At 40.1% G+C, this 26,415-nt stretch overlaps 1 protein-coding gene across 6 annotated transcripts in view; it reads right to left on the bottom strand.

Moving 5' to 3' along the window:
* Window positions 1–26,415, bottom strand: part of Fndc3b (fibronectin type III domain containing 3B) — a 289,153-nt gene that overhangs the window by 126,447 nt on the left and 136,291 nt on the right. For all 6 annotated transcript variants that reach the window (XR_007834627.1, XM_051185896.1, XM_051185897.1 and 3 more), the window contains one exon: window positions 16,900–16,976. Coding sequence is in view for 5 of the 6 variants with exons in the window: in XM_051185896.1 (XP_051041853.1) it covers window positions 16,900–16,976 (77 nt within the window). In the remaining variant the exon portion in view is untranslated. The remainder of the gene's footprint in view (window positions 1–16,899; window positions 16,977–26,415) is intronic.

Raw genomic sequence — 26,415 nt, 5'->3', positions numbered from 1 at the left:
AAACAGGAGGCTGGAGAGATGGCTAGGTAGTTAAGAGCATGTGCTGCTTTTCTGGTGGTCCCAGGTTTATTTCCCAGTGCTTCATGGTGGCTCACAGGAGTCCAGACCTCTAGGGATTACATGCTGTCTTTGGACCCTGTGGGCACCTGCACACATATGGTGCACATGAACACACACAGGTACACATATATGTACAAAAGTTAACATGACAATGTCTACTGTACCAATTAAACTCAAAATTTATTCACTGAAATTGGAGCTCTAAATAATTCTGTACTGGAGCTCAGGGCAGCCTTTGCGGTTCTTACAGTTCTGAATAAAGCTACTTCTAAGCATTCAGCTGGTATTTACAAGTCCATGTGTAGTGGTTTTTAAAGCAAGACTCAGGATGTGCAGGCATAGACCTACACTATTTCATCCTCTATCTAAAACACGGAGCACACACTTGTATGGAACATGCTTCCTACAACTGCAATACCAATGTTGTGGGTGTTTCTTACCAGTGATACAAAAATGGCTATCCCAGAGTTCTCCATCCCTCTCTACCTTTCAGTAGCTATTAGGAAAAAAGGGAAGGCATATTCCACGTGTTCCATCTTCATAAGATTCAATCCCCAAAGTTCAAAGAAGCAACGAACTTCCCAACAGCTCCACATGTCCTCCGGGGGCAGCCACGTGGACTTCCGTGATGTAGTAAAGCTTACAGAGGCCACTTTCCAGGGCAGTGATTATAATGAAAATAATTTGTTCTCAGCATTTTATAACTTCTGACTTGCTATAAGCATATTTTTTCTAAAGTCTGTCAAAAAACCTAATTGACACATAGACGTGAAAAACTTCTCACTAGTTTTACAAGAACACTTATCCTTTTAAAAATGTTCCTAAAAATGAATAAAGTATGAGGCTGGAGAGATGACTCAGAGTTTAAGAGACCTGACTGCTCTTCCAGAGGTCCTGAGTTCAATTCCCAGCAACCATATGGTGGCTCACAACCATCTGCAACGAGATCTGGTGCCCTCTTCTGGCCTGCAGGCAGAATGCTGTATACATCATAAAAAAAATCTTTAAGAAATAATAAAAATAGAATAGATTTATTCTGAAGAATCAATTATCTTTATATACATACACAGGAGGGTCCTTGTCAGAAAAATAAGTAGCCTTATGAAGCTGCAAATTGATGTGCACATAAAAACTGCCTGAAGCCCTATTCTAATTACCCTAAATTATTCTGTGGTATTTGTGAGAAATATTTACATATACATGCATAATAAGAAACTTTAAGAAACACTTTCTTATCCAAACCAGGCCTGGCTTTCATCTTCCCAAAATGAAGTATTAATTCTAAACTAAGTATAATAAAAAAAAAAAGCACATGATGAGAATTTGCCTACTGCCTACACTTTACTTATCAAATTCAATTATGAACTCTACCTAAGGAAATTATTCTCAGGTTTCCCTAAAGAATAACCAGGGCTGAAGCTTTGTCAGAATGCAACTTCAGAAACGGTGGTAATTATATCCATTGTATAATAAACATAATTCTGTGTGTGTGTGTGTGTGTTTGTATGTAAATTCTACTATAAGAAATCAAACATCTGAAAAGTTCAATTCAAAATACCCAAGGCAACAAAATGCCTTCAAACTCCATAGATAACTCTACCAGAAAAACAAATTCATTTCCTTTTGGGGTGAATGAAATTATGGCAATGTCTGGAGGCAGACAAATAACATATTCAACTCAGCAGTGGCTTGCTGACACAAACCACAGCCAACCACTGAATATTCAAAGGTGAGGGGAAACAGCCTGGGTTCTACTCAGTACTATTACAAAAGCCCAAATACAACAATTTCAGGATTCAGAACTTCGTGCATCAACACAAGTGCCACTCACATCCCCAGGGAGGCCTAGAACTCTGGGAAAGGTGGGTGTGCTCTCTCTCTCAGATGGTACCTACTGTGAGTTGCATTATGCACTCCACTCAAACCTTCTCTTAACTCCCTATGCTGAAGTGCTCATATTCATGGCCTCAGAACGTGTGTGCAGGTAGACTTTAATCCAAAGTGAGATGAGGCCCCAGGGGTGGACCTTGTGAAGCCACCTAAGGAATATACTCATTTATATGGAAGAAAGAGCGGCCTTGGAAGGCATTCTGCCTTCTTGGATGTTTAGCCTCCAGAACTGTAGAAATGCATGTTATATTCCACAGGCCACACAACTATGGTACTTTCATGGGCAACTTTAGGAAAGTAAAAGCAGCTAAAGGAGTCTTAGGGCAGGGTGGCTGAATCCAAGTTTCTTTACCTTAAGGATATAAATAAGCCTTCCCTGATATAACAAAAGTAAGTAAAACAAATATGTGACCATTTGGCTTTCATGTACACCAGCCCCCTTCCTCAGTCCACTGGAGAAAGCCAACTTGATGGCCAACAGTGCCCAGATCTGATTGTCCTATGGGAGATGTCATTCTATAAATGTGTTTCTCTTGTTGGTTAATGAATAAAGCCCTGTTGGCCTATAGGAAAGCAAGATAAGTGGGACTAGGAGACAAGGAGGATTCTGGGAGATGTAGTAGGAGAGTCAAGATGTAGGGACTTGAGAGAAGTCTGGACCCTCTCTCTGATGATAAGACCATGTGGAAACACTTAGATTAATAGAAATGGTTAATATTTAAGACAGAGCCAGCCAATAAGAAACACTAGTAACAGGCCAACAGCTTTATATATAATACAGTGTCCCTGTGTGTTATTTGGGACTGATGCACCTGTGGGACCAGGCTGGTGGTAAAGGTGCTCGTAACAAAATGGCACCTACAATGTGGGTACTAAGATCTTCCACTTAAAACTTGACAAAAGCTTAAACAGGGATTTTAGAAACAAAAAACAGAGACAAGCAAGTCTTCTTGGTAGTAGCATTTTTCTCGGGTGGGCTGTTTTGCTAAAGACAAGCGGAGACTCGCAAGGCTCCTTTAAGGGAGGTTTCCTGACTCAGCATAAGATGCAAACCCTGCTAACAACTGAATGTTGTGTACGGCAAATGGCAGTGGCAGTGACCACATCTCCAAGCCAGCAACATACTACTTGATGGCAGCGTAGACCAAGACAGTAAGTACTGAGCACAGCTATCAGTGCTGGTGGGGTAAACATACACCCCCCCCACATGCCATCTTGGATAGACAGAGGCTAAAGCAGCTGTGGCTTTCATTTTAGCAATGCTGTTGTTTCAGATAGAAGACTTGTGGCCAGAAAAAGAGAAAGATTTACAGTAAAGATAGATTAAGATAAAGAAAAGCCTCTAATTGTTTACATTGTGGTTAAAATATACTTAGGCTTGGGAGAGAAAAAGAAAGAGGATAAAATGGTTTGAGAAAAAAATAGAATGAAAGAGAGTAGCTGGGTGTGGTGGCAAATACCTTTAATTCCAGCACTCGGAGGCAAAGACAAGCAATACTCAGTGATTTCAAAGTAAACCTGGTGTACAGAGTTAATTCCAGGGCAGCCAAAGTTACACAGAGAAACCCTGTCTCAATAAATGAAAAAATAAAAGTGAAAGAAATGGAATAATAAAAAGGGCACATAAAAATGGAAAATACACAGAGAGTCTGGATACCTTATGCTATTGTGTTGTCTTCATACAGTTTGGCTATTGAGGAAATAGCAACAACTGGTAAAATAAATGCTGCTGAATTAATCAAATTTATATGTTTTAAAAATGCTTTGACTTCAAATTTTAAGTCAAAGGACAGGTTACTGGGGAAAACAATTTCTATTTTTTTTTTTTTTCACAGAAAATAAAAAGCTTTGGATTCCTTCCAGACTAACCTGGTTTGACCAAGCAAGTCCCCCTAAAACTGTGTCCCAGGTGATTCAACATTCAAAACAGCTGGGACAAGGCAGCTTTGCAGACCACAGCCAGGATTTCTTAGGATCCCCATGACAGCACCCCCTACCAGCAGGTAGCAGTTTGGAAAGAACTATGTACAAATTCCCAAATATTATTTATAAAAGTTTATTTTCATTTAAATAGGGTTGGTTATAAATGGTTAATGATCACAACCAATCTCTTTTTAAAGGCAAAAAGGGGATTATGGGATAGAAATGAATACTTAGTGTTAGAACAGATTTTCATTTACTGATATAATTTAAGGTCAATTTTGTGATATGTATATTTCTCCTCTTGTTTAGATATTGTGTTTATATAGCTCATTAAAACATATAATGTATGATTTAGTGCAGACTATAGTTATCTATGATATTCAAAACTTAGGTTTTCTAGATATACAGAGATATATTTGAGATGGCTAAATATTCCTCAAACCTCTCAAAGACCTACAGAATATGGTATTTAAAATGGTTTAGGGTTTTTCTTTACAGTGAGCCACAACTGCTCCTGGCCACAACAAGTGCATCAGAAGGGAAGATGGGCATCGAAGAAACTTGTTAAGGAGTTTACTCCTTATATGGCAAGACTAGCCATTTGTGCAAGATACTGTTCTTATCTGGACTGTTTGACTTTATGCTGCATAAACTGGATATGCAGGACCCACAGAAAAGTGACTGCCGAAACAAGATGGACAGTGCTACAGGGTTCCTGCTTCATGGAAGAGTCTGCCAGACAGTCTGCAGGACACAGAGAAAAGTGACTGATAATCTGCCAATACAGGTGGACAGTTTTAAGTTTCTTGCTTTGCTGAGGAGTCTGCCAGACACTATGGCCTATAGGCTGAAGATGGATGTGCCAATTTACAGGAGAACTTTGGATGACTGTCCAGGTAACAAGATATCTCTTTCATTTCTAGAATTTATATATTATCCTTCTGTAATCCTTGGTGGAGTTGAAGACAGATAGTTATAATTTCCCTTAGTTAGGATTAAATATAAGTTACATGTAATACTTTAGATTCACAAAGATAGATTTTCTTTGAATATTGCTAAATGTTAATGGACTAAATATTGTTAACTATAGTTCTTACTTGATACTGTTTTGTTATATATTTTACCTTGTTAAAGTTAAAACACTTCTTTTTATTTAGACAGAAAAGAGGAGATAATGGGAGATGTCATTCTGTAAACATGTTTCTCTTATTGGTTAATGAATAAAGCTCTGCTAGCCAATAGGAAAGCAAGATAGGTGGAGCTAGGAGGCACGGAGGATTCTGGGAGATGTAGTAGGAGAGTCAAGATGTAGGGACTTGAGAGAAGAGGTCTGGACCCTCTCTCCAATAAGATAATACCATGTGGAAATACTCAGATTAATAGAAATGGTTAGTATTTAAGACAGAGCTAGCCAATAAGAAATGCTAGTAACAGGCCAACAGCTTTATATCTAATACAGCATCTCTGTGTGTTACTTTGGGATGATGAGGCTGTGGGACTAGGCTGTTGGGGAAAGTACTGGTAACAGTCTTATCTCATCTGAACTTAGGCACCACATCCCTCTCACCAGTGGACCCAACTCTTTATATGCATCCTCACCTTGATTAATAGCTGTTCATCCCCCATCATCTGCCTTCAGAAGGAGGCAGACAAGTGAGAGATGTCAGATGCTGTGCATACTTGCTGTCCTGTGCCAAAGACAAAGTGGCTGGCATACATACACCATATTAATTGGGAAAACCTGTATCTAATTACTCATGTGTTTGAATACATATGACCCAAAGAAACCACCTCCACACACATACAAACAAAACCAGACTAGTCCTGAGACAAAACCTAAGATGATCTAGTGGGGGCAGTGAACAGGGTGGGGTGAGGTTAAGAGACAAATTCCCACACCAAACCCAGATGTCCCATATAAGCTCCCTGTCTACTGGAGAATTAGACTTGAGGTTGCTGTGTTAGACAGAGGGACACAGAGTACAGAGTGTGATTTAAATGCAGCTAATGATGTTATGTTGTCAAGCTGGGGTCTTTTACGGTGGCCAATATATCACTTCATCATAATAGAATTACATGGAAATTATGAAGGCTGATAAGTTAACGTGCAAGTAGTCAAACATTAAGAGTTAGGGCACATGTGTTCTAACTCAGTATTCACAGTTGCTATGTTTTAATGTCTTCAACCTGAAAGAAGCCAAGATGCCTTTAGTTCCTGGAACAGGGAGTGGCATATACCACTGTCAAAACCTTGTCACCATCACCATTACCCTGTCCATCACCTCACTAATCCCAAGGCATAGAGCTATAGCACACAACTATAGAAAGAGGGGTATTCTTAAGGGAAGTCAAGATAGCTCACCCAAACATAGAACTTTCAGGAATGATAACCAATTTTAACTCCAAGAGTTAGAAATGGGTCTTGTAAAACAAATGCACATTTTAAGTGTCTTTTCTGTTCTAAGAAAAATGCCTAACTGGAATGCTCTGGGGGAATTTGAATACACTCCTTTGTTCTCAAAATGCTTTCTTTCTAACCCCACCAACCTGCAAAGGTACAAGAATTAAAGAACCTTGAAGAGCAGGAGGCAGAAAACAAAACAAAAGCTTGCTTTCATGGTCTGGCAGGATCTAGAGAGTGAACAGGGCACAAATATGGACAGAGCATGGGTTGCTCCACAACCAGACTGGGGGACAAAGGAACACTCTGAGCCTAGGCCAAAGTGGGAAAGGAATGTAAATTAATTGACTATAACAATTAAAGGCAATGGCAATGAGTTTTGCAATTTCTGCATCAATTTATAATTCATAGAGTGCTTGGAAACAGAATCTAACTCACAGAAATAATAAAATGATCACAGTCTTAAATTCTACATAAAACATATTCAAGTGAGATTAAGTAATTTAATATGAGTAAGGTAGTTGATAAACTCAATAGCCAGGGCTCCAAGGCTGACAAGACACATCACTCCATTTATTGGGGGTGGGGAGAGAGTCAGACCAAATTCATTCCACAGGTGTGACTCACCAAAGCACTGGGTACATGTAGATAAAACAACAAGTTAAATTTCCAGTCACTCCTGAAACACAGCAATTCTTTTAGACTTCATTGCTTTAAAGAACAGAGGTCCTATGGTATAAGTGTTTCTGATATTAAAGCAACCCTCTCCGGCTACCCAGGCATGGTCATGTCCTCAGGACATCAGCAACTGTTCTGGAGGTACCAGTACACAGAACTGAGCCCTCTGCACCAATTCAATAGGCAAATAGCATCCTCACAATGGTGTCTCCCTCCTTCAAGTTCTCACTCATGGCCATGCAGTCAGGAAGAACACAGACAGGCTTTCGAGACTGAGGCTGTGATCCAACAAGATTACTAAACTAGCAAAGGTTAGCCAGTGTCTGGAACACTGTCTCTGCCTGCATTATCCCACTAGGATTTAGGCCCCAGGCATCAGGAAACAGGGAAACAGAGCTGTTCTATTTCTAGTGATGGACAGAGCCAAGACTCTAAGCTCCAAATGCATGCTCCACTATGACTTGCCAAGTACTGGATCCCAGTCCTTAAACAGGACCTCTCCCAAGTGAGATGGCAGCACCAGAGGACCCTGGCTTCACAAAGCACTCTGTTTCTTTTCTAGCTGTGCTTTTTTCTGTTTACGGTGTTGCTAGGGGTCAAACCCCAGAGCTTGCTTGTGCTAGACAAGCAGTCTACTACTGAGCTACAACCCCAGGCTACTTTCCCCAACTTCTAAACTGTCAATTTTTATTTTCTTTGATTATGAATATACACACAACTTACAATGGTATTGGCGGTTTCTCTGGCATTGTTACTTATAAAAACCTTTATGTTCCCATACCATAACAGCATTATACAGATGTCAACAATATTTATGCTTACCACGACTACAAAATTATTGTGATCAACAAAATCATGCTGCACATTGTTATTTAATTTAACACAGCAAAAGAAACTAGTATATCATCTTTTAAAAACCATTCTCTGTAAGTATTACATTTCCCATTTTAAAATGTTCCAGTACCTGCCAACAAATTCCTTCTCTCAGAGTGATTAAGAATCCATTTGAGAGTCAGACAGGGGTGGTTCACACTTTTTATCCCAGCATTCGGGTGGCAGAGGCTGGTAGACCTCTGTGAGTTTGAGGCCAGGCTAGTCTACTAAGTGAGCTAAGTTAGTTCCAGGACAGATAGAGCTGTTTCCAAAAGGCAAAACCAAACCAAACCAAAAACAGAATTCATTTGGGGCCAGTGAGATGGCTTGACAAGTAAATCAAAGCCTGTGGAGCTGAGCAGTAACCCTTAAGACCTGCATGGTAGAATGAGAGACCTGACTCCCACAGGCTGTCCTCCGGTCCCACACATGTGCAGGTGCACACAAATGACAAGTACACGTAAAACATTTTGAAGGAAGTGACTCTGATGATACCCAGACACTACCTATCACAAAGTGAAGTAACTACAGATCACAGGAAACACAGCTTCGAAGAGTGTGTACCAGCCAAGAGTTACCTGACTTCAGTCCATTTTTCTCACCCAGAAAGTTGAGAAAGTATATTTTTCTTTAAAAAAAAAATATCAGATGGGCTGGAAGATGGCTCAGTGGTTAAGGAAGGGCAGTAGGCGTTCTTACAGAGGACCTGGGCTTGGTCCCCAGCATCCACGCAGTATCTCACAATCCTCTGTACCTGTAGCTTCAGGAGACATGGTGACCTCTTATGGCCTCTGTGGGCACTTCATACACCTGCTTCACATACAGACAAGCAGGGACACACTGGTACACATAACTAAAAATAAATTGAAACATCAGATAGGCATAGGAGTTATTAATTTGGAAAGAAACAGTGTAGTGACTATGTGATAAAATCAAATGTGGTATGTGTGATGTAACAAATAATTCGGAAACTGTTTCTGGGTGTGATGCTGCTTCAATGTCAATACCACCATGAACATGAACTATGGTTCTTGAGTGTAAGTATAGTAAATGCCAAACAGCCATACTCTGTGAGGTGGCTTCAGAGACTTAATTAGGCTTTCAGATAATCATCATTGTGAAGTACAAAATAAACAGAAGGATCACCTCATTTCAGATTAGAAGGGACTCAAGATGCACTCAAATTTATTCCTCCCTTGTAAGGTAGAAATGACCCTACCACCCAGCAAGTGTTGAAAATGTCTATGACATGCCAGGCACCTTTCAAAGAACTGGGTACCAATCCACTGCTGAACAGAAATGAAAATGTACCACCTCTATGGAGCTTTAGTGTTAAAATACAGCAATGACAAATGAGCAAGAAGGAGATACAAACAAATAACTGCTGGAACAGTTCTCCTCTGTGTTTTCTCCTGCTGACCTTGTATTCTACAATCCCATGATGTCAGGATCACAGAAACAAAAGACGGACGTACAAGGGAAAATTCTGGTCAGGGAGATGGAGAGAAGGTGCAGAGAGACGCATACTGCACACCACCTTGTGGCAAGGGACCTTTTGGGGGCACACTCCTTTAGTTCTGTAATTGTTCCTCATACAAGGTAGAGCATAAGTGAAGGATGAAATAGTGTGGGAATACCCAGGCTCTCCTCTCTTTCCCAGGCACACTCACTGCTGTAGAATGCCCCATCGCTTTTTACATAACAGTGTCTTCAGCAGACCCAAGCTTGAAAGAGCCCAGTTTCCTCATGATGGCAGGCAAGAGGGTCAGGGCAGAGGGAGACCTCTACACTTTCTTCTGTTCATGGCTTTCAAAATGCTAATGGTGGAACCAAGTAGTGGTTACCCCATGGGCTATGGTTATAAAAAGGAGGCAGCATAGGCTAACACTTACATGTTAGCTAATTCCTCTGTGACTTTACCCATTCAGCCTATGGGTTCTCCACAGAGGCTCTCATTGACGACTAAATGTGGAGAACAACCAAAATAAAGATTTTCATCACTGTGTGTGTGTGTGTGTGTGTGTGTTGCACATGCACACATACACACACGTGAGCCCATGTGCCAAAATGTGCATGTGGATACTAGAGGACAACTTGCAGAAACTGTCTCCTTCTCACATGAGAGTTCTAGGGAACTAACTGGCTGTCAGGATTGGTGATGAGCATATTACCCATTGAGTCATCTTTGCTGGCCCACAAATCAAATTTAAATGCATTTTCAATCTGGTTCTTTTCTCTGCCCAGCTAAGTGTATCTAGTCCAGTGAGTATGGACCCATTAACTACTTTGCCCAAAAGATGGCTAGAAGAGTATAACTCTGGACATTTCCCTTATTATGTCAGTCATTTTGGGAAGAGTGGCTTCCCACTTGGATGGTCAGCTCTTTCCATATGCTTTTCACATTGTTGTGTCAGCATGAAGATTTCGAAAGGTGGAAAATAAGGCTCAGGGCACATGCTTGAGACATTTTTACACATAAATTGTCCAGAAAACTAATGATGGAGGGGAAGGGACCATAGAACCACAGCCCAGGGCTAATGATGGAAGGGAAGGGGCCATATAACCACAGCCCAGGGCTGATGGAAGGAAGCTGCTTCAGTCGGCACGATGCACACTGAGCAAGGCAGGCCCTGTCAGACTCTGGGTTAACCAGAGCAGCCTTCCTCATCATGACCTATACCTTGTAACATCAAGTAGGCATATATGTACACAGCAAAAAAAAATGGAAAAGTTAAGTGGGAAGTGATCACAAATTGGAACGAGACCTCCACTGATGGCCACATTATTTCCAAATGAACTATTAGTACTGTCTGAAATGCTAGGACCCTTTAATATAGTTGCTCATGTGGTGATGACCCCATGAAATTATTTTCGTTACTACTTCATAACTATAATTTTGCTACTGTTATAAATTGTAATGTACACATCTGTTGTCTGACCATCTTAGCTGATCCCTGTGAAAGGGTCATGATCTGCAGGTTGAGAACCACTGCTCTGGATATGTTTTAGGTTAGGAAGATGATAGTAGTGACCACGAAAGGATTAAGTTCCCTTTGTAATGCTTATTCTTCACTATCAAGCTTGTCATAATTTGGAATCACTATGGCAACAAAGCTCTGGCATGTCTGTAAGGCAGTTTCTATGGCCTGTTGATTAAGGAAGCCCTACCCTAAATGAGGGTGGCACCATTTTACAGGATGGGGTCCCAGACTGAACAGAAGAGGAGTGAAAGAGCCAGCAGCAACATTCATCTCTTTTTGCTTCCTGTGGATGTGATATGACCAGCTGCCTCATGCTCCTGCCTCTGTGCCTCCTCTGCCATGATCGACTGATGCTTTCATCAAATATGTTGTCAGAACAAAAAGCGAAATCATGAACACATGATCTTACATGTGTACTTTCTAGCAATTGAGCTTTCTCTCATTAAAAAAGGTCAGGTGAGTTTTTCTCATGTCTTCCTCAACTCCATAGGTCAATCAACTGGGTGAAATCCTGCTTTATCAGAGGCCACCAAGTCAAATGATGAGATTCCCCCTGGTGCTCAGGCCACAGTGGCTCATGGGTCCCTGGGGCGGCCTTCCTCACCAGAATAAATGCTGGCTGTGCCTGACAGCACTTTCACAGCCACCTATCACTGTGCCTGTCAGTCTGTCTTCTCTAAGATTATCTTCACACGACTGGCACCAGCATTTCATGTATTTATTTACTGAATGCATCAGTTTGCCTTTTAAAGGCTTTCAAGCTCCTCAATAACAACACCGTTTACTAAGACACCCAACAAGGCTTCTCTCCAACCTGAAGTGTTTGTGTCATATCACGTCTTTATGTGCTTTGCCTCTGTCCTCAGTTTTTTTACACCAACAGATCATCCACACACAAGTAGCAGGCCGTTGTACATTGGAGACACAGAGGCAGGCACACTGCCCAATGACACTCACACTGTTGGGGAAGGAGTGCCTCCATCAAGGCAGGCTCTACACTGACTTAGATAGATGGTGGGCAGAGGAAAAGAATCCAGCACATTCAGAAATGCCTGGGATGCAATCTGGCCCTCTGGCTCCTCCTATGTAGTCAGAGGGTGAAAATCATAGACAAAACTAAATCACTCAGCACAGTGTCACTGTCACAGAAACTCCTACCACCAATGCCACACCGAAAGCACTGAGGGGCAGGGCTTTCCCCCAGCTACTGTTATTATTTGCCTTTTCATAGCACAGTAAGTTTATCACTGCCTCCCCTCTCTTGTGTAACAGCTTTGTTGAATATGATTTATTATCCTTTGACAGCGCCTGATTCAGTAAATTTTTACATCGTCACCAGCTTGAATACCATCACTACTGTATACTTTCTGAACAGTTTAATTACCCAAACACATACTACACCCACCTGTTAGCAGTTAGTCACTCCCCATTCCTCTCTCCCCAGGCCTTGGCAATCACTAGGTCTCTGGGGATTTGCTAACTGTGGATATTTTCCATAGCCATGATGGTGCAGTGTGCAGTTTGTGCCTCGTTTCTTCTCAATTCAATTCTTTTCAATTACCTATCATGATATGGTCATTATCCATTCATAAGCTGACAGACATGTGGGCTGTTCCCACCTTGAGGTCACTGTGAGGAACTTTTGTGAGCATGTGTTTGTACAGTCATGCGTTTTCCAGTCTCTTTGCCTACACACTTGAGGATGCTGCTGCTGGGTTGTATGGGAGCCCTACTTCGCCAGTTGAGACTGCTGTCCAGAGTGGGTCAACTATCTGACACTACCATATACAACGGATGAGTGTTCCCTGTTTCCTTGGGGTTAGTATATCTTGACACTATCTCTCTTTTTTACTATAGCCACTTCAGAGTATGCGATACATGATGAACACCTTTTCAAATCCTAGCTGGTCTTGTACGTCACCACAATGTAGACTATCTAAGCCCTTAAGTTGATTGGTTATTTTTGCAGTGCTGAATATGAATCCAGGGCCTTGGCTGTGTAAGGCAAAATCTCTGCCACTGAGCTACAATGTTTATAAGACATTGTTTGGATTATGTTGTTCTTTCATTCTTGAGTCACAGGAGGTCTTCACACTTTATAGATACATGTCACTTCTTATAACTCCCCCACAGCATATATTCTCTTACTTTTAGCTTGAACTTTTCTTTTGATCTCTTATAAAACACACACAAATTCAATTTACAAACAGTTAATACTATATTTTCTCTTTTTACTTTACGGTTGATGTTATCATGTCTAAAAATTTATTATAAATAATGTTATGAACATCTATCCCCAAAATTTTAGTTTTTACTTTTGCTACCAATCCATTGTGAGATGATGTTTGTGTAGGATGTGAGATGAAAAGTTCAGAATTCAATGTCACTAATTGGGAGAATCCAGTCATCCCAGCACCAATAGTGGAAATGATTGTGGGTTTTTTTTTTTTTTTGGTTGTTGTTTTTTGTTTGTTTTTGGTTTTTTTGGTGGAGGGGTGGTTCTTGTTTGTTTATTTTCTCCACTGGATTATCTTGGTATTCCCTTCCTTTTTACACATTTAGAATGTTTCATTACTTATAGAGATAGACCACTCTGATACTATTTTTCAGTTATTAGGTGCTCTATTACTCTGCTTGAATTTCTCTCATATAATTATACCTCACTTAACAAATGGGATGTGCTCTGAGAAATACAGCAAGCAATAGACAGTACTACTATACGAATACCACAGAGGATATATATAAAAACTAAGTCAGCTACAAGGTCACTGGGGGATACACTCTTCCAGAAGATGTGAAATCTGTCACTGACCCAAACGATATGTGGCATGCATTTTGCCAATGGAGCTACTTCTGCAGGCCCTATTTCGTTTATATACACATGAAGATCCTGAATCCACATGAAGCAATGATAGTTCTTGGGGATATATATATATAAAATGTATTATGTCCTGTGACAGAGACAGGACAAATCACCCTCTTCTCTGGTGTTTGGAGAACAGAATGCCTATTTCTTAAAGGCCACTGGGTAAGAAAGGGTGGCTGTACAAACAATGGCTCAGAGTATTTCAAATGGCCACATAATGAGTAAAAATATACACAATTATGAAATGAAAAGACATTGTCTTGAGACGGATGTTTACCATGAGGAGATGTGGTTGACAGAACACCATGAATGTGAGCAAGGCTGAGTGACAATGGTCTCATTCACCAACCTACATTACTCTAATTCTAAGTGGGCTCTCGATCTGAGTAAGACACCCATGTGTCTGGGGAGAGACATTGGGGAGAGAACAGAATGGACCAGTTCTAAGTAGTCCCGACAAACACCTAGCTGAAGTGGGGCTTCTCTTTGTTTTTATGTCAACATGACACACAAACCAGAGTTATCTCAAAGAAGGGAACCTTAATTGAGAAAATGCCTCCATAAGATCAGACTGTATGTCATTTTGTTAATTAGTGATCATGGGGGAGGGCCCAGCCCATTGTGGGTGTAGCCATCACTGGGCTGGTGGTCCTGGGTCTTCAAGTCAATAGGCTGAGCAAGCCATGGAGAGCAAGCCAGTGAGCAACCTTCCTCCACGGCCTCTGCTTCAGCCCCTGCCTCCAGGATCCCGCCCTGCTTGAGTTCCAGTCTTGACTTCTCTTTGATGAAAACAGTAATATGGAAGTGTAATCAAATAAACCCATTTACTCCCAACTTGTTGTTGGTCACAGTGTTTCATTATAGCACCAGAAACCCTGACTAAGGCACTCTCTTCCCACAACTTCATGACAACTGTGTTTCTTGTTCCTTACATCTCTTTCTGATGATAAGTTATCCCAGACATTTTTCACTGGGTTCCACCCGCCTTGTTCCTTTGAAGTGTGGAATTTGTCCAGCCCTGGAAGATGAACATACATCCTGCTGCCTTTTAAATTCAAAATTTTCATACTAACAACAAGCTATGTTTCTCAGACACTTTACCACAGCATTCTGTTACAGATATAATCTACTGCTGAAGGTTAATAAACTCTGGGCACACCCTGTGCTCCAAAGCCCAACTGAAATAGCTCCAGCTGAAGGACAACTCGCTGATAGAGATCTTGCCTTGCTGATTTCAACTCCAGGCCCTGGGAAAAAAAGTCTACACAGCTGGTTACAAGATTCACAACTGTGTCCCCTCTTCCTTTCCCATCCTAAATCACAGTTATTCCATTCGTATTATATACTTCCAGAATCTTCTAGCATTCCCTGACAGAGCTGTCAGCTGGGAAGGAAGGTCTGTCAATGTGCTTCAATAATAAGCTTTCAGCTATGCTTTTACGCTTCTACTTTAATTTTAATAGAAGGTTTTTGAATCAGAAATATCCTAAGGCAGAAAATTTCTCCCCCTTTTTTTTCCCCCTCTGGTAGGATTTTCCACAAATACTCTGCATTTAACATAACAACAGCAACACCGACAGCAAGAAAAGGCAGGCTTTTAGGCACAGCTTCTCCCAGATTCCAGTGTCCAATCTTAACTAGTGTTCCTTAATGGCCTTTAGCATAAAGAAAGGTGTTATTTTTCCTGTCATAATGGTCATAATGGTGAGAACCACACTGTGCTCAGTGGAATGAAACATTTTTCAAAATCAATGGGATAGAGCAGAAGAACTCTGACTGTACTTGTTCCTCTCTATTAATCGATTGGTGGCATGACTGTCCTTCATCACCCCCACCCCATCAAGTGGCTGGTCTGCACCCTCTCTCCGTTTACTGATTCTTATGGACAAAGACTTGTGTAAAACAAGTCATTTATTTACAGCAGTTGGAAAACTGGCCAACAAACTGGCAACTCAAACAAAAATGTCAAATTGGCTCCCATTAGTAAGGGTGGAAAAAAGATAAAATTATAGTGTTTGTAGTATGCCTTGCATGGTAAAGGAACAGCTGTTTTTCACATCAAAGGAAGATAAATGTTCACTGATTCTTGCCTGAGCTTCAACAATTTTCCTAAGTACCATTCCATTTTTATTCTTCCTACAAAAGAAAAAAAAAAACCAACCCCCCAAAAATATTAATAATGGAAAATTGCTGATTTTTTTTAAGTGTTTCTAAGGTATGGGTACCAAGGGAAAAAAATGTTTAAAAAAGGAGGGTATGTGATTATCATTTCTTATGAGTAAAACTGTAAATATTTTCTTTTCCTATTCTTCTGAAGTTTTCTCCCAATTTTTCTATCATGTGTATGATGCTCTTACAGTTACGAAGAACCAATAAAAGAGCAAAATGAGAAAAAATGTTTAGTAGTGGGAAATGGTGAGATATAAGGATTGGCTGAGCCTTGGACAAAACTCAAATTATACAGACATTCACTGGATCTCAGGCATCCCAAACTTCGCAGGTACCCTAACCTCTAACTCTAAACACTCCTTCTTATCCAGGCAGAAAGATTTTTATCCATTAAAATTTTTGTCTTGAGCTGGATGTGGTAATGTATGTCTGTAACCCGGCATTCAAGAGATGGAGGCAAGAGGATCAGGAGGGCAAGACCAGAAGTTCAAGGTTATCCTGGACTACACGGGTTAAACCTGAGCTATCTGAGTTATAGGACAGATGGACTTCTAAAACACAAGATTCCACAGAGGAATTTCATACAGACATTAGGTTTGTAACCAAGCTCACAGGTAGACAACCTTCTGGCCTTCTGTTTCCCTCTCTCCGACTCTGGTACTTCAGGTTACAAAACCTGGGAAGTGTCAAGCAGTGCCCTAAAAATCACAGCACTATCTCCTGACCCCATTTGTTATCAACTTAACATAGAAGAGGAGGAAATCGCAGAAGTACTGTCTCCAGTAGGTAGCTTATGGCATGTCTGTGGGACAATTCTCATTACTGACTGATGTAGGGCTCAGCTCACTGTGGGAGGTAGCATCCTCTAAGCAGGCAGGCCTGGGAAATGTAAGATAGCTGAGTAGTGAGCCTGGGAGCAAGGCAGTAGTTAGCCCCTTCCTGGAGTTCCTGCCTTGGCTAAAATATACCTTTTTCTTCCCCAAGTTGGTTTGGTATATGTTTTTATCACAGCAACAGAAAGCAAACAAGTGAGTGAAGATGCCAGTCAAAGGTCATACCTGTGAGATATAACCTGGAGGCACATGGATGGGAGGAATGGACCCATTAGGTGACATCATGGGAACCTCAGCAGGTCCTGAAAGATATAAGAGCAAAATATTAATAGATGGAGAGACACGCATCATTCAATGTAATCATTGAGATTTTTAACATGCCATAACTATTTGACACCATGGGTGAAGTAATTTCCTGGCTATACAAGTCAAGGAAACAAACAAAACATATACAAAAGCAGCAACAACAAGAAGGTTATAACCATCTCTATTAATATTTAACAATTCCCTAAAGGCCACAAATTCCATCGACCAAAACTATTCTGTTAAAGCCAGCCTAACAGAATGGAACAAAAGCCCTTTTCCTCCTGACATTAAATGACGTACTGGAATAGTTCAAATTTCCTCCTAACAACCTTCAACTTTACTAAAAAAAAAAGGATTGTAATTAATATATATAAACACATTTGTAAAGTGAGTATATTTTAGGTTCAAAAGTTCCTATAGGCTTTAGATTTATGATTTTATATGATTTTTATTTTTAATAATTTGTTATGACCTACCATTAATATGAAGGGTATAAAATCTTTAAAATAATTCAAACCTGCTGAACCTGGTAGTACAGTCCTATAGTCCCAGTCCTGAGTAGCTAAGGCAGGAAAAAAAAATCATAAGTTCAAGGCCTGCCTGGGCACCTTTGAAACATATAAAAAAAAAATAAAAAGTTGAGTTATTTTTTTTAAAGAGTTTGGGGAATGGCTCAGTGGTAGAACACTTGTTTAATATAAGTTCCTAGGTTTAGTCTCCAATATCATAAACAACATGTCAACCAACTGTTTGATCTGTTTCTCATTAAGTAGGGGCTGGTCTAGAACTCCCACCATGCCAAGTTTTATGCAAGTCCGGGGATCCTACCAGGGTTTTGTGCATGCTATCCAAGCATTCTACCAAGGAATGCTAATCACATGATTAAGGCAATCTAATGAATGGCAAGGTTAACAAGTTACCTAAAATGTAGTTTGGGTTAATGTTTCATCACAAACTAACTGCCATACACAAAAACAACTCTTTCAAGGAGCCTACCATTCAACAATTTCCCTTCAAGTGAAGGAATCTTAGAACTTACCTTCCACAGCTAGCTCTCATAAGCAGTTAGCAACTCACCCCCAAATGTTACCCAATGCTATGAGTTTCACTAAGAGGTGCGACTTCCAGGCTCCAAGCACTGTGTCGTTTATTTGCTTTCTCCTGGTGGGTGTTGTACTGCTGGCAGTAAAAACTGCCCAGCTGGAACAAAACCCAGGAGAAATATGCCATTTTAGTGAGCAAAAGGAGGCAATCCTGTCACCCAATCACTTCATTTACAAGTAAACAGAGTGTGCCTTTCATATCACAATCTTGCAATCAGGATAGGAGAGGACCAGTGATGTGGGGAGGATTGGCATGAGCATGAGCAGGTCTCCAAGTTCAGGGGGAAATAGCAGAAGGGCAGAAATGGTGAAAGACATCATACGAAACTCCAAATGAGAGATCACTGCACATTCATGGATAACACATCAAATGAGAGTTCACTGCAGGTTCATGGATAACACATCAAGTGAGAGTTCACTGAATGTTTATGGATAACACATCCAGTGAGAGTTCACTGCACATTCATGGATAATATATCAAGCCACTGAACTCTGACATCCCTACACTCACAATGCCAGTGGTCTCATGGGTGCCGTGAACCAAAAGCAAAAAGAAGGTGATATGCATCATAGCTCAGTGGTCGCACACAGGCTTAGCATTTTCAAAACCCTGAGTTTCATTTCTACCATGCCTCTTACCAAAACAATGAATCATTGTATGACACCATTTTATTTTTAAGTTAGAATTAAATTTATATGGCAACTGCTAAAGGTGTTAGTTTCCAAGTCTATCTTCCTTACTGACATCAGCATCTTTAAAAAAAGCCATCAAGACCTTTGTGTTCTTGTTTGAATTGACTCATTTAAAAGAATCGTACTGTCTTTGAAATCCAAACGTAAATGCACTTGGCTCCAAAGAACAGGTTCTAGGCGCATGAGCCCTCCCTGGTTTTATACCTCTGTGTATCCTTGAACAATGAACTCATTTAACGTGGCTACTTCATAAGGTCAGGTTTAAAGATGAAATTCATTAAAACCTGCAAAGGTAGCATGAGAATAATAAGCACATATCTCATCAACATTCTATGAGGCTTTTGATAATGTTCTAAAACCTTTATTTTTATTTTATTTTTATTTATGTTTTGCCTACATCTATGCCTGTGTATTATGTGTGTTCAGTATCCAAAGATCGCCTAAGACTCAAGTTACAGATGGCTGTGAGTGACCCCATAGATGATGGGACTTGAGCCAAGGTCCTCTTGCAAGGGCAGCTAGAAGCTCCTAACCACTAAGCCATCTCTCCAGCCCAGTACTCTTCCTGACTGCTATTTGTTGTACTCTCTTTTTTGTTATATTTAAATTATAAAGAATATATTTTTTAAAAATATGTCCTGATAAGGCATAAAGTCAACAAATGTTTATAATATACACTATTTGCTTTATGGGTGACTCTTCCTTAACAGGCAAAATATCAAATATTTCATAGTACAACAGGCCAATGGAATATGGCTTTTGGAGGGGTATATAGGGGGACTCAAGTCAGGGTTTCTTTGTATAGACCTAGCTGTCCTGGCTAGCCTTGAACTCACAGAGATCCCTTTGCCTCTGCCTCCTGAGTGCTGGGATTAAAGGTGTGTGCCACCACCAATTGTCGAGAGATGGCTTTTTAATTATTAAAATATATACCAGGCTAATGATCTCTTAACCCCAAGTATGACCCTGAAAACTGGTAAAGCCATTTGTGAGAAATGCTTAAGGAGTCTAGGGCAAGCAAGCAATTTACAGCTAGAAGAAATGCTTTCTTCCCAGCCTTCATTTCAGGAGTTGCTAAAAAAAATTCCACATGCTTGGCCTTTCTTCCTCCTAACACCATCATCAAAGCCATTAAAAGGCCATTTCAGACACTGTATAGCGGCTTTTTAACTGCAACTCTGTTGTGGAACCTCAGGGTTACTCTAACTCCTGAAGTAACCCTGGCCCCATCGGTCAGGAAACAAGGCCTCCTACACAGTGGCAGTGTGAGCGCCACTGTCCTCCTCAACACTAGTCTCCAGTGAGTTCACCATCTCTGCCTGATCATATGTGTTGGGAATGCCCCCAGCCACATTCAGCCTTCTCTAAGAGGCACAGGTTTCCTTTCTCTAGAGATTGAGTTCTACTACTTTATCTATATCCTCACCAAAAACAACACCTAAAGGATACTGGCGGGGGGTGGGGGGGGAGATTGTTCAAGCCACCAACATTGGCTAAATTCATAGGAAGATGTCTCTCAAATAGATTTGTTCCTTGCCTATACTAGGACATTAATAAACTATGAGACTTTTCAATTATTTTGAAACAATTTTATAATGTTTCTGAAGTCTTACTCGATAAACTAGTTATATATAGGCCTGTCTATGTGGACATATAAAGATATGCACACATAAATTACAGACACCTACAGGATGCAATGAGGCTTTGGTTTATAAGAACTAAGAAGTCTGGCTAGAGAGACAGAAACTATTCTGCAGACATATGAAAGCTGTTCCATGTTCAGCTTCTAGAACTGGAACCAGAATGTTTATTGATCCCATTAGCTACATAAAATGAAACAAAACAAAACAAAACAAAACAAAAAAAAAAAAACAACTTGGGGAAATCCGACAGATTTTAGGCTTAGGCTGTAACTTCAATATCAAGAATTCTCACTTAATGTCATATGTAAGACCATGACTCTCTGGCTTCTATCATTTTATCATCCAACTTCAACAAAGAACTATACAATCGGAGCATTTCAAAGACAGCTACTATTTGTTAGTGCATTTTCACTTACTTGTAGCAAATCTGTATCCAGAAAAGTTAGAGACTAAAGAAAGACTCTAGCCCCACTATTCCTCAGGAGCCACATACTCATGGAGAGTTCCAGAGCTTACCTGCAAGGCTGAAGATTAGTCTATAACCTTAACACAACTGACTCCATGACATAAAACTCAGCAGGTAGACAGCACCACCTGACAAAATGAAAACCAAGAACTAATCTATCAAAGTTCTGGGAAAGCCTCTAACTGTATTAACTATGGTTTTTGGTTTCTGTAATTCTGTTTCTGGCTAACTGTTCTTGTTACCTGAAGTATTTCAACCCAAGACATGACGTTTGTGCTTAAAAGCTTTCTCTGAAAAATATTCAAACACCCAATATAGTCAATGACCAGCTACTAAAGACTTTCTATTGGCTTAAACCCCTGTTGAGGCAGACTTCCCCAGGTGAATAGCCAACAAGTTCCTTAACCTCTGTGTCTGTCTTGTGACTAGGGATCTCAAGAACTCAGAAGCCTAGAAAATGCTTGCTTGACACTGTCTTCGGAAGCCTCATCTCATATGGAAGCAAACATTGACTAGAGGAGGGCATCCTAGTGATATTGAAGAATCCCTCAGGGGTGGAAACTGGCAGTCTAGGACAAGTCACCATTAAAATAAGCCCCAGAAAAAGACCAGCTATAAATAAATCTATATAAGATTTTGCCATTTTAAGTGGTGGTTTAAAAAGTTGAGTAGTCACCATAAGTAACAAGTAGTAAACAATTCACTTTTGTAGTTTTCTCTAAATCGATACTTGGTTTTCCATATGACTATCAATAAATAGTGCTTAGTACCACACATCACATTCTCCCTTGATTAACTTCAGCACTGTCTTACTCATAAAGGGATTTAAGAAGGCTGAAATACCAGCTGAGTGAGATCAAAGGTGAAAAGTGAAAAAACCCAATATATACTAAGAAAGTAACCATTGAGTCTTTCTAAACAGCTGAAAGGGAATTCTTGAAGGAATAGACAGAGCCCTAGGTAAGGCCACAGCCACTTGGCTAAGAGATCCTCATGGGAAAGTAATTATCACACCAAATGGTCAAAACAAAAGCATCTATACTGTTTGCATCTTGACAAATTCAAAATATGGGGTTCTGAAGAACCCGAGCGATGTCTAAAGGTAAGACCAACACTATTCCTGATGGCCTAAGAAACAAACAAATCAAGAGATTGGGTATACACTCTGATAACCCTTGACATTAAGAAAGAATACTCACAATAACCCTACAATGGAAGACATTTATAACAGTATCTAAAAGAATAAGGTACCTACAAATGACCTTAAGCATAGGGTGAAAGATGTGAGTACTGGGACTACAGAATATGCTGAGCCAGTTAAAGAATGGAAGACGTAATATTACTTACACAGCAATAATATCCCAAGTGATCTACAGAAAAAATTTAATTCCTATTAATATTCTAGAGACCATGTGGCACAAAAACACAATGGATTTTATTCGGTGGTAAAAGAAAATTATGCAATATTCAGGAAAATGGATGGAACTGGAAAATATTATGTGATATATCTATCTTCAAATAGAAATACTACATATTCTCTCTCATATGCAGCTCCTATCTTCTATCTATCTATCTATCTATCTATCAATCATTCCTATTTTTGGAATATGTGGATTCCAAACTAGAAAGGAAACCATGAAAAGTAGGAAAGAGGCCTCAAGGACAAGAAGTACAGAGGTGATAGAGAGCTAAGTGACAAAACAGAGGCGGGCACACTGGAGGTAGTGGGCTAGGAAAAGGAGAGATATCAAGCATGATGGATACTCTTGGGTGTGTGGCTAATTTTATATCAACTTAACACAAACTAGAGTCACTGGAGAGAATGGAGCCTTAACTAAGAAATGCCTCCATAGGATAAGGCTGTAAGAAAGCCAGTAGGACATTTTCATAATTAGTGATTGACGGGGGAGAGCCCATCCCACTGTGGGTGAAGCCAGCTCTGGTAGGGTGGTCCAGGGTTCTATAAAAGATCAGGATGAGCAACACCACGGCGTCTACATAAGCGCCTGCCTCAGCTTCCTGCCTGTTTGAGTTCTTGTCCTGACTTCCTTCAATGATGGACTATGATATGTAAGCCAAATAAACCTTTTTCTCCCCAGTTTGTTTTTGGTCATGGTGTTTCATCACAGTAATAGTTACCCTAACTAATACTGAAGGGCATACCTGTGGGGGACTTTTGATTAAGTTGAAGTAGAGAGATCTAATTCTAACCTGGATATATAAAGTAGGAAGACAAACCTTTAATCCAGATCTTTTGAAGTAGGAAAATCTAACCTGGGCCATGCCTTCTGCTGAAAGCCTATATAAGGCCACAGAAGAAGGAAGCCTTCATGGTTTGCCTTTTTGCTCTCCCCTTGCTAGCAAATCCATTCCTTCACTGTCATTAGGTCCTACTTTTTCAGGATTACAGCATATACTAAAGACTGGCTGAGACATCCAGCCTTGTGGACTGAGCAACTACTGAATTCATGGATTTTCCATTCACAGTCAGCCATTGTTGAATTAGCTGGACCACAGCCTCTACATCATTCTAATAAATTTCCTTCTACATACAGAGGCTCATTCTATAAGTTCTATTACCCTAGAGAACCCTTACCAACACACTAGGGTGAGGATCAACCAAGCAAGGTATGACAAAAAAAAAAAAAAAAAAAAAAAAAAAAAAAAAAAGCCTTAAGGAAAACTGTTACTTTGTATGTTTAAAAAAAAAAAAAAAAAAAAAAAAAAAAAAAACCAAAATTTGAATGTAAATAAAAGTCCAAGAATCATACACCCAGGCATGCTAATGGCTACAATCCAGCACTCATATAGAGGCATAGTAGGCTAACCGGACTGCTGCAATGTTGAGATCGCTCTGGTTTACACAGTGAGTTACAGGCCAAGCAGAGATACCCAGCATGACTTGTCTCAAAAGAAAACAAGCTAGGGCCTTCAAAGAGGAAAAAAAGAATAAGCTTGGACTTCTGTTTGAGATCATATATAATGATCATAGAACTAAATAAAATTAATTGAATATTAAGGCATGGACCTAACTTTCATGTATGAAAATGTGACAGTCTTTGTGACATTGTACTGTAGTGAGTCAGGCATGATGCCACAAGTACAGGGATAGAAGGAGAACTGAACTCCACCAAAATAAAATACCTTTGTGGATTAAAGTCATTACCAAGAAAATAAAAACAGTAAAATGGACACAATGTAAATCCCATCTGTTAAGAAATTTCTATCTAGAATATAAAGAATTCTTACACATCATCAACAACAACAACAAAAATACAAGTAACTTAAAGATGGGCAGAGGAACTGAACAGGCTTTTCTCAGACGAATCATGAGTCACAAGCAGCATCTGAAAATGGCTGAGCATCATCAGTCAGGAAGGGGCTCAGATCAAAGCATGGTAGACAGCCTCCTGATACATGGCAGCGCGGTGGCTATGTTAATACAGATGGGGTGGAGAAGACATGTGTCAGTACAAACACAGAGAAACTGGAACCTTGCATGTTGAAGGGTAGAATTCAGAGAAAGAGCTGGAAAACTGGACTTTCTCATAAAGTTAAGCACAAAACTATCTCATGAACTGATGCCTATTTGAAGCTAACTTGATTTACACAGTGAGTTCCAAGTCAGCCAGAGTAAGCTAACATGTTTATAGATTCCCCTACCAATTGTATACCCCAAACGAACTAAAGCAGGTACTCAAGTAAATATGTGTATGGGCATTGTTCACAAGAGACACAAACAAAATATGTGTGGTGTCTAACAATGCAACAGCATCATCTATAAAAGGAAATACAGCACTGACACACAACGAGTGGATGAACTTCAGAAACATTGCATTAAAGTCAGCGCTGTCATACTCTATGTGATTCTAATTACATGAAACATTAGGAAGGAAAATCAATTCATAGAGGGACATTGGTTCACTGAGTGACTGCTTGCTGACCATGTGTGAAGCTCTGGGTTTGACCTCCAGTATATAAGTAGTAACAATAATAACTAATTCACACAGGCAGAACTGATTGGTGGTTGCCAAGAGTAGGGGCAGGGTTAAGAAAAGAAGAGGAGGACCAGAGGGTTAGAGAACACTTATCCAATAGGTGGAGTTTCTTCTGCAGTGAAGAAAATGTTCTAACACTCGACAGAGATGGTGGTTATATAACACAGTGACTAGGTAAAAGCGAGCAACCCTTGGATAGCAGGTGCTCTCTCTTGGGAGGATTGTAGAAGCAGGGGACAGATACAAACTCAGGCTTCAGTAAGGATAGGGCTGTGTTCTGCAAGTCAATGTCTTTGGGAAGACATTGTATGTTGGAAAGAGGAGTATGCCTTCTTCATTTTGCTGGGGCCAAATGGTTGTGCTCAGTGTCTAGCATCTGAAATGACACCTTGAAGGGATATGAGTGCATCAGTGTTTGAGGTCTTATTTACATATCTGTATACTCATCCTGAAGCCATTAGCTGCTTGCAGATAGGATGCATCTACCAATCTCTGCATAACAGTGTTTGGAAATAGCATTGCCTCAATATACTCGCTTTTATGTTCAGTTCTGTTGTTTTACCTATCATTTGTTATATGCATAATGTATTATTATTAATACTACTTTTAAAATGAAGTAAATGTATACATAGTTGTTTTTCATTTCTTGGCATTTACCTAGTCACTGTGTTATATAACCACCATCTCTGTCGAGTGTTAGAACATTTTCTTCACTGCAGACTAGGGCACAGGGGTAGAGCAGTAAATGCTGAAATTTTGCTAAGCTATCAGTGCTTTAATTTTATTAAAACTCATCACATGTAAAATAACTTAATAGATCTGAGGAGGCACAGCTTATCAAAATCTAGTGAACAAAAGTAGACTGAAGCAATGAAAAACTCACACAAACTGTGTGCATGCCTGTGTGCGTGCGTGCGTGCATGCGTGTGTGAGTGCATGCGTGTGTGAGTGCTTTCAAACTTGATACATGCACAGGCTGTTCTGGTCATTCTTCTCCCCTTGCAAACCGTATTGCTTATTTCCCAGCATCTTTCATTCATTGTGGGTAGCAACACTGTGTGGGGCTGCATGAAGAAATGTAGGAGTGTAAAAAAAAACAAACAAACAAACAAACAAACCTGGGCCAAGAGTAAAAGGCTTTCAAATGTTTTGTTACCAAAAATTAATGTGAACAAAAACACAATGAATCCTGGATGTTTCTGGTAGCGCTTGTCCATGCAGCATCACTGCAGCCTTGGTTCTGAATACATAACTTTGCCCTGAGCATGCAGTCATGGCACCCAATGCCAACAAACACTGCCTGGAGTGCCAGGGCTCAGATCAGAAACTAAAGTATATGAAAAACTGTGGTGATTTCATGAATGAACCAAGTTTTCTGTAGAAACACAATGGTCTAATTATGGGAAAAGGCCCTATGCTTTCCTACCAAAAGTCTTCAAGCATATAAGTATGGAATTAGCATGTATTTGGATTGCACTGTGTTAGCATGTTTGATTTCTAAAACCCTTGTTTGTATTGCTGATTTGAATTAC

The sequence above is a fragment of the Phodopus roborovskii genome, unplaced genomic scaffold (assembly GCF_943737965.1).
Source record: "Phodopus roborovskii unplaced genomic scaffold, PHOROB, whole genome shotgun sequence".
NCBI classification, from domain to species: domain Eukaryota; kingdom Metazoa; phylum Chordata; class Mammalia; order Rodentia; family Cricetidae; genus Phodopus; species Phodopus roborovskii.
This window is presented reverse-complemented; position numbering and strand designations above follow the sequence as displayed.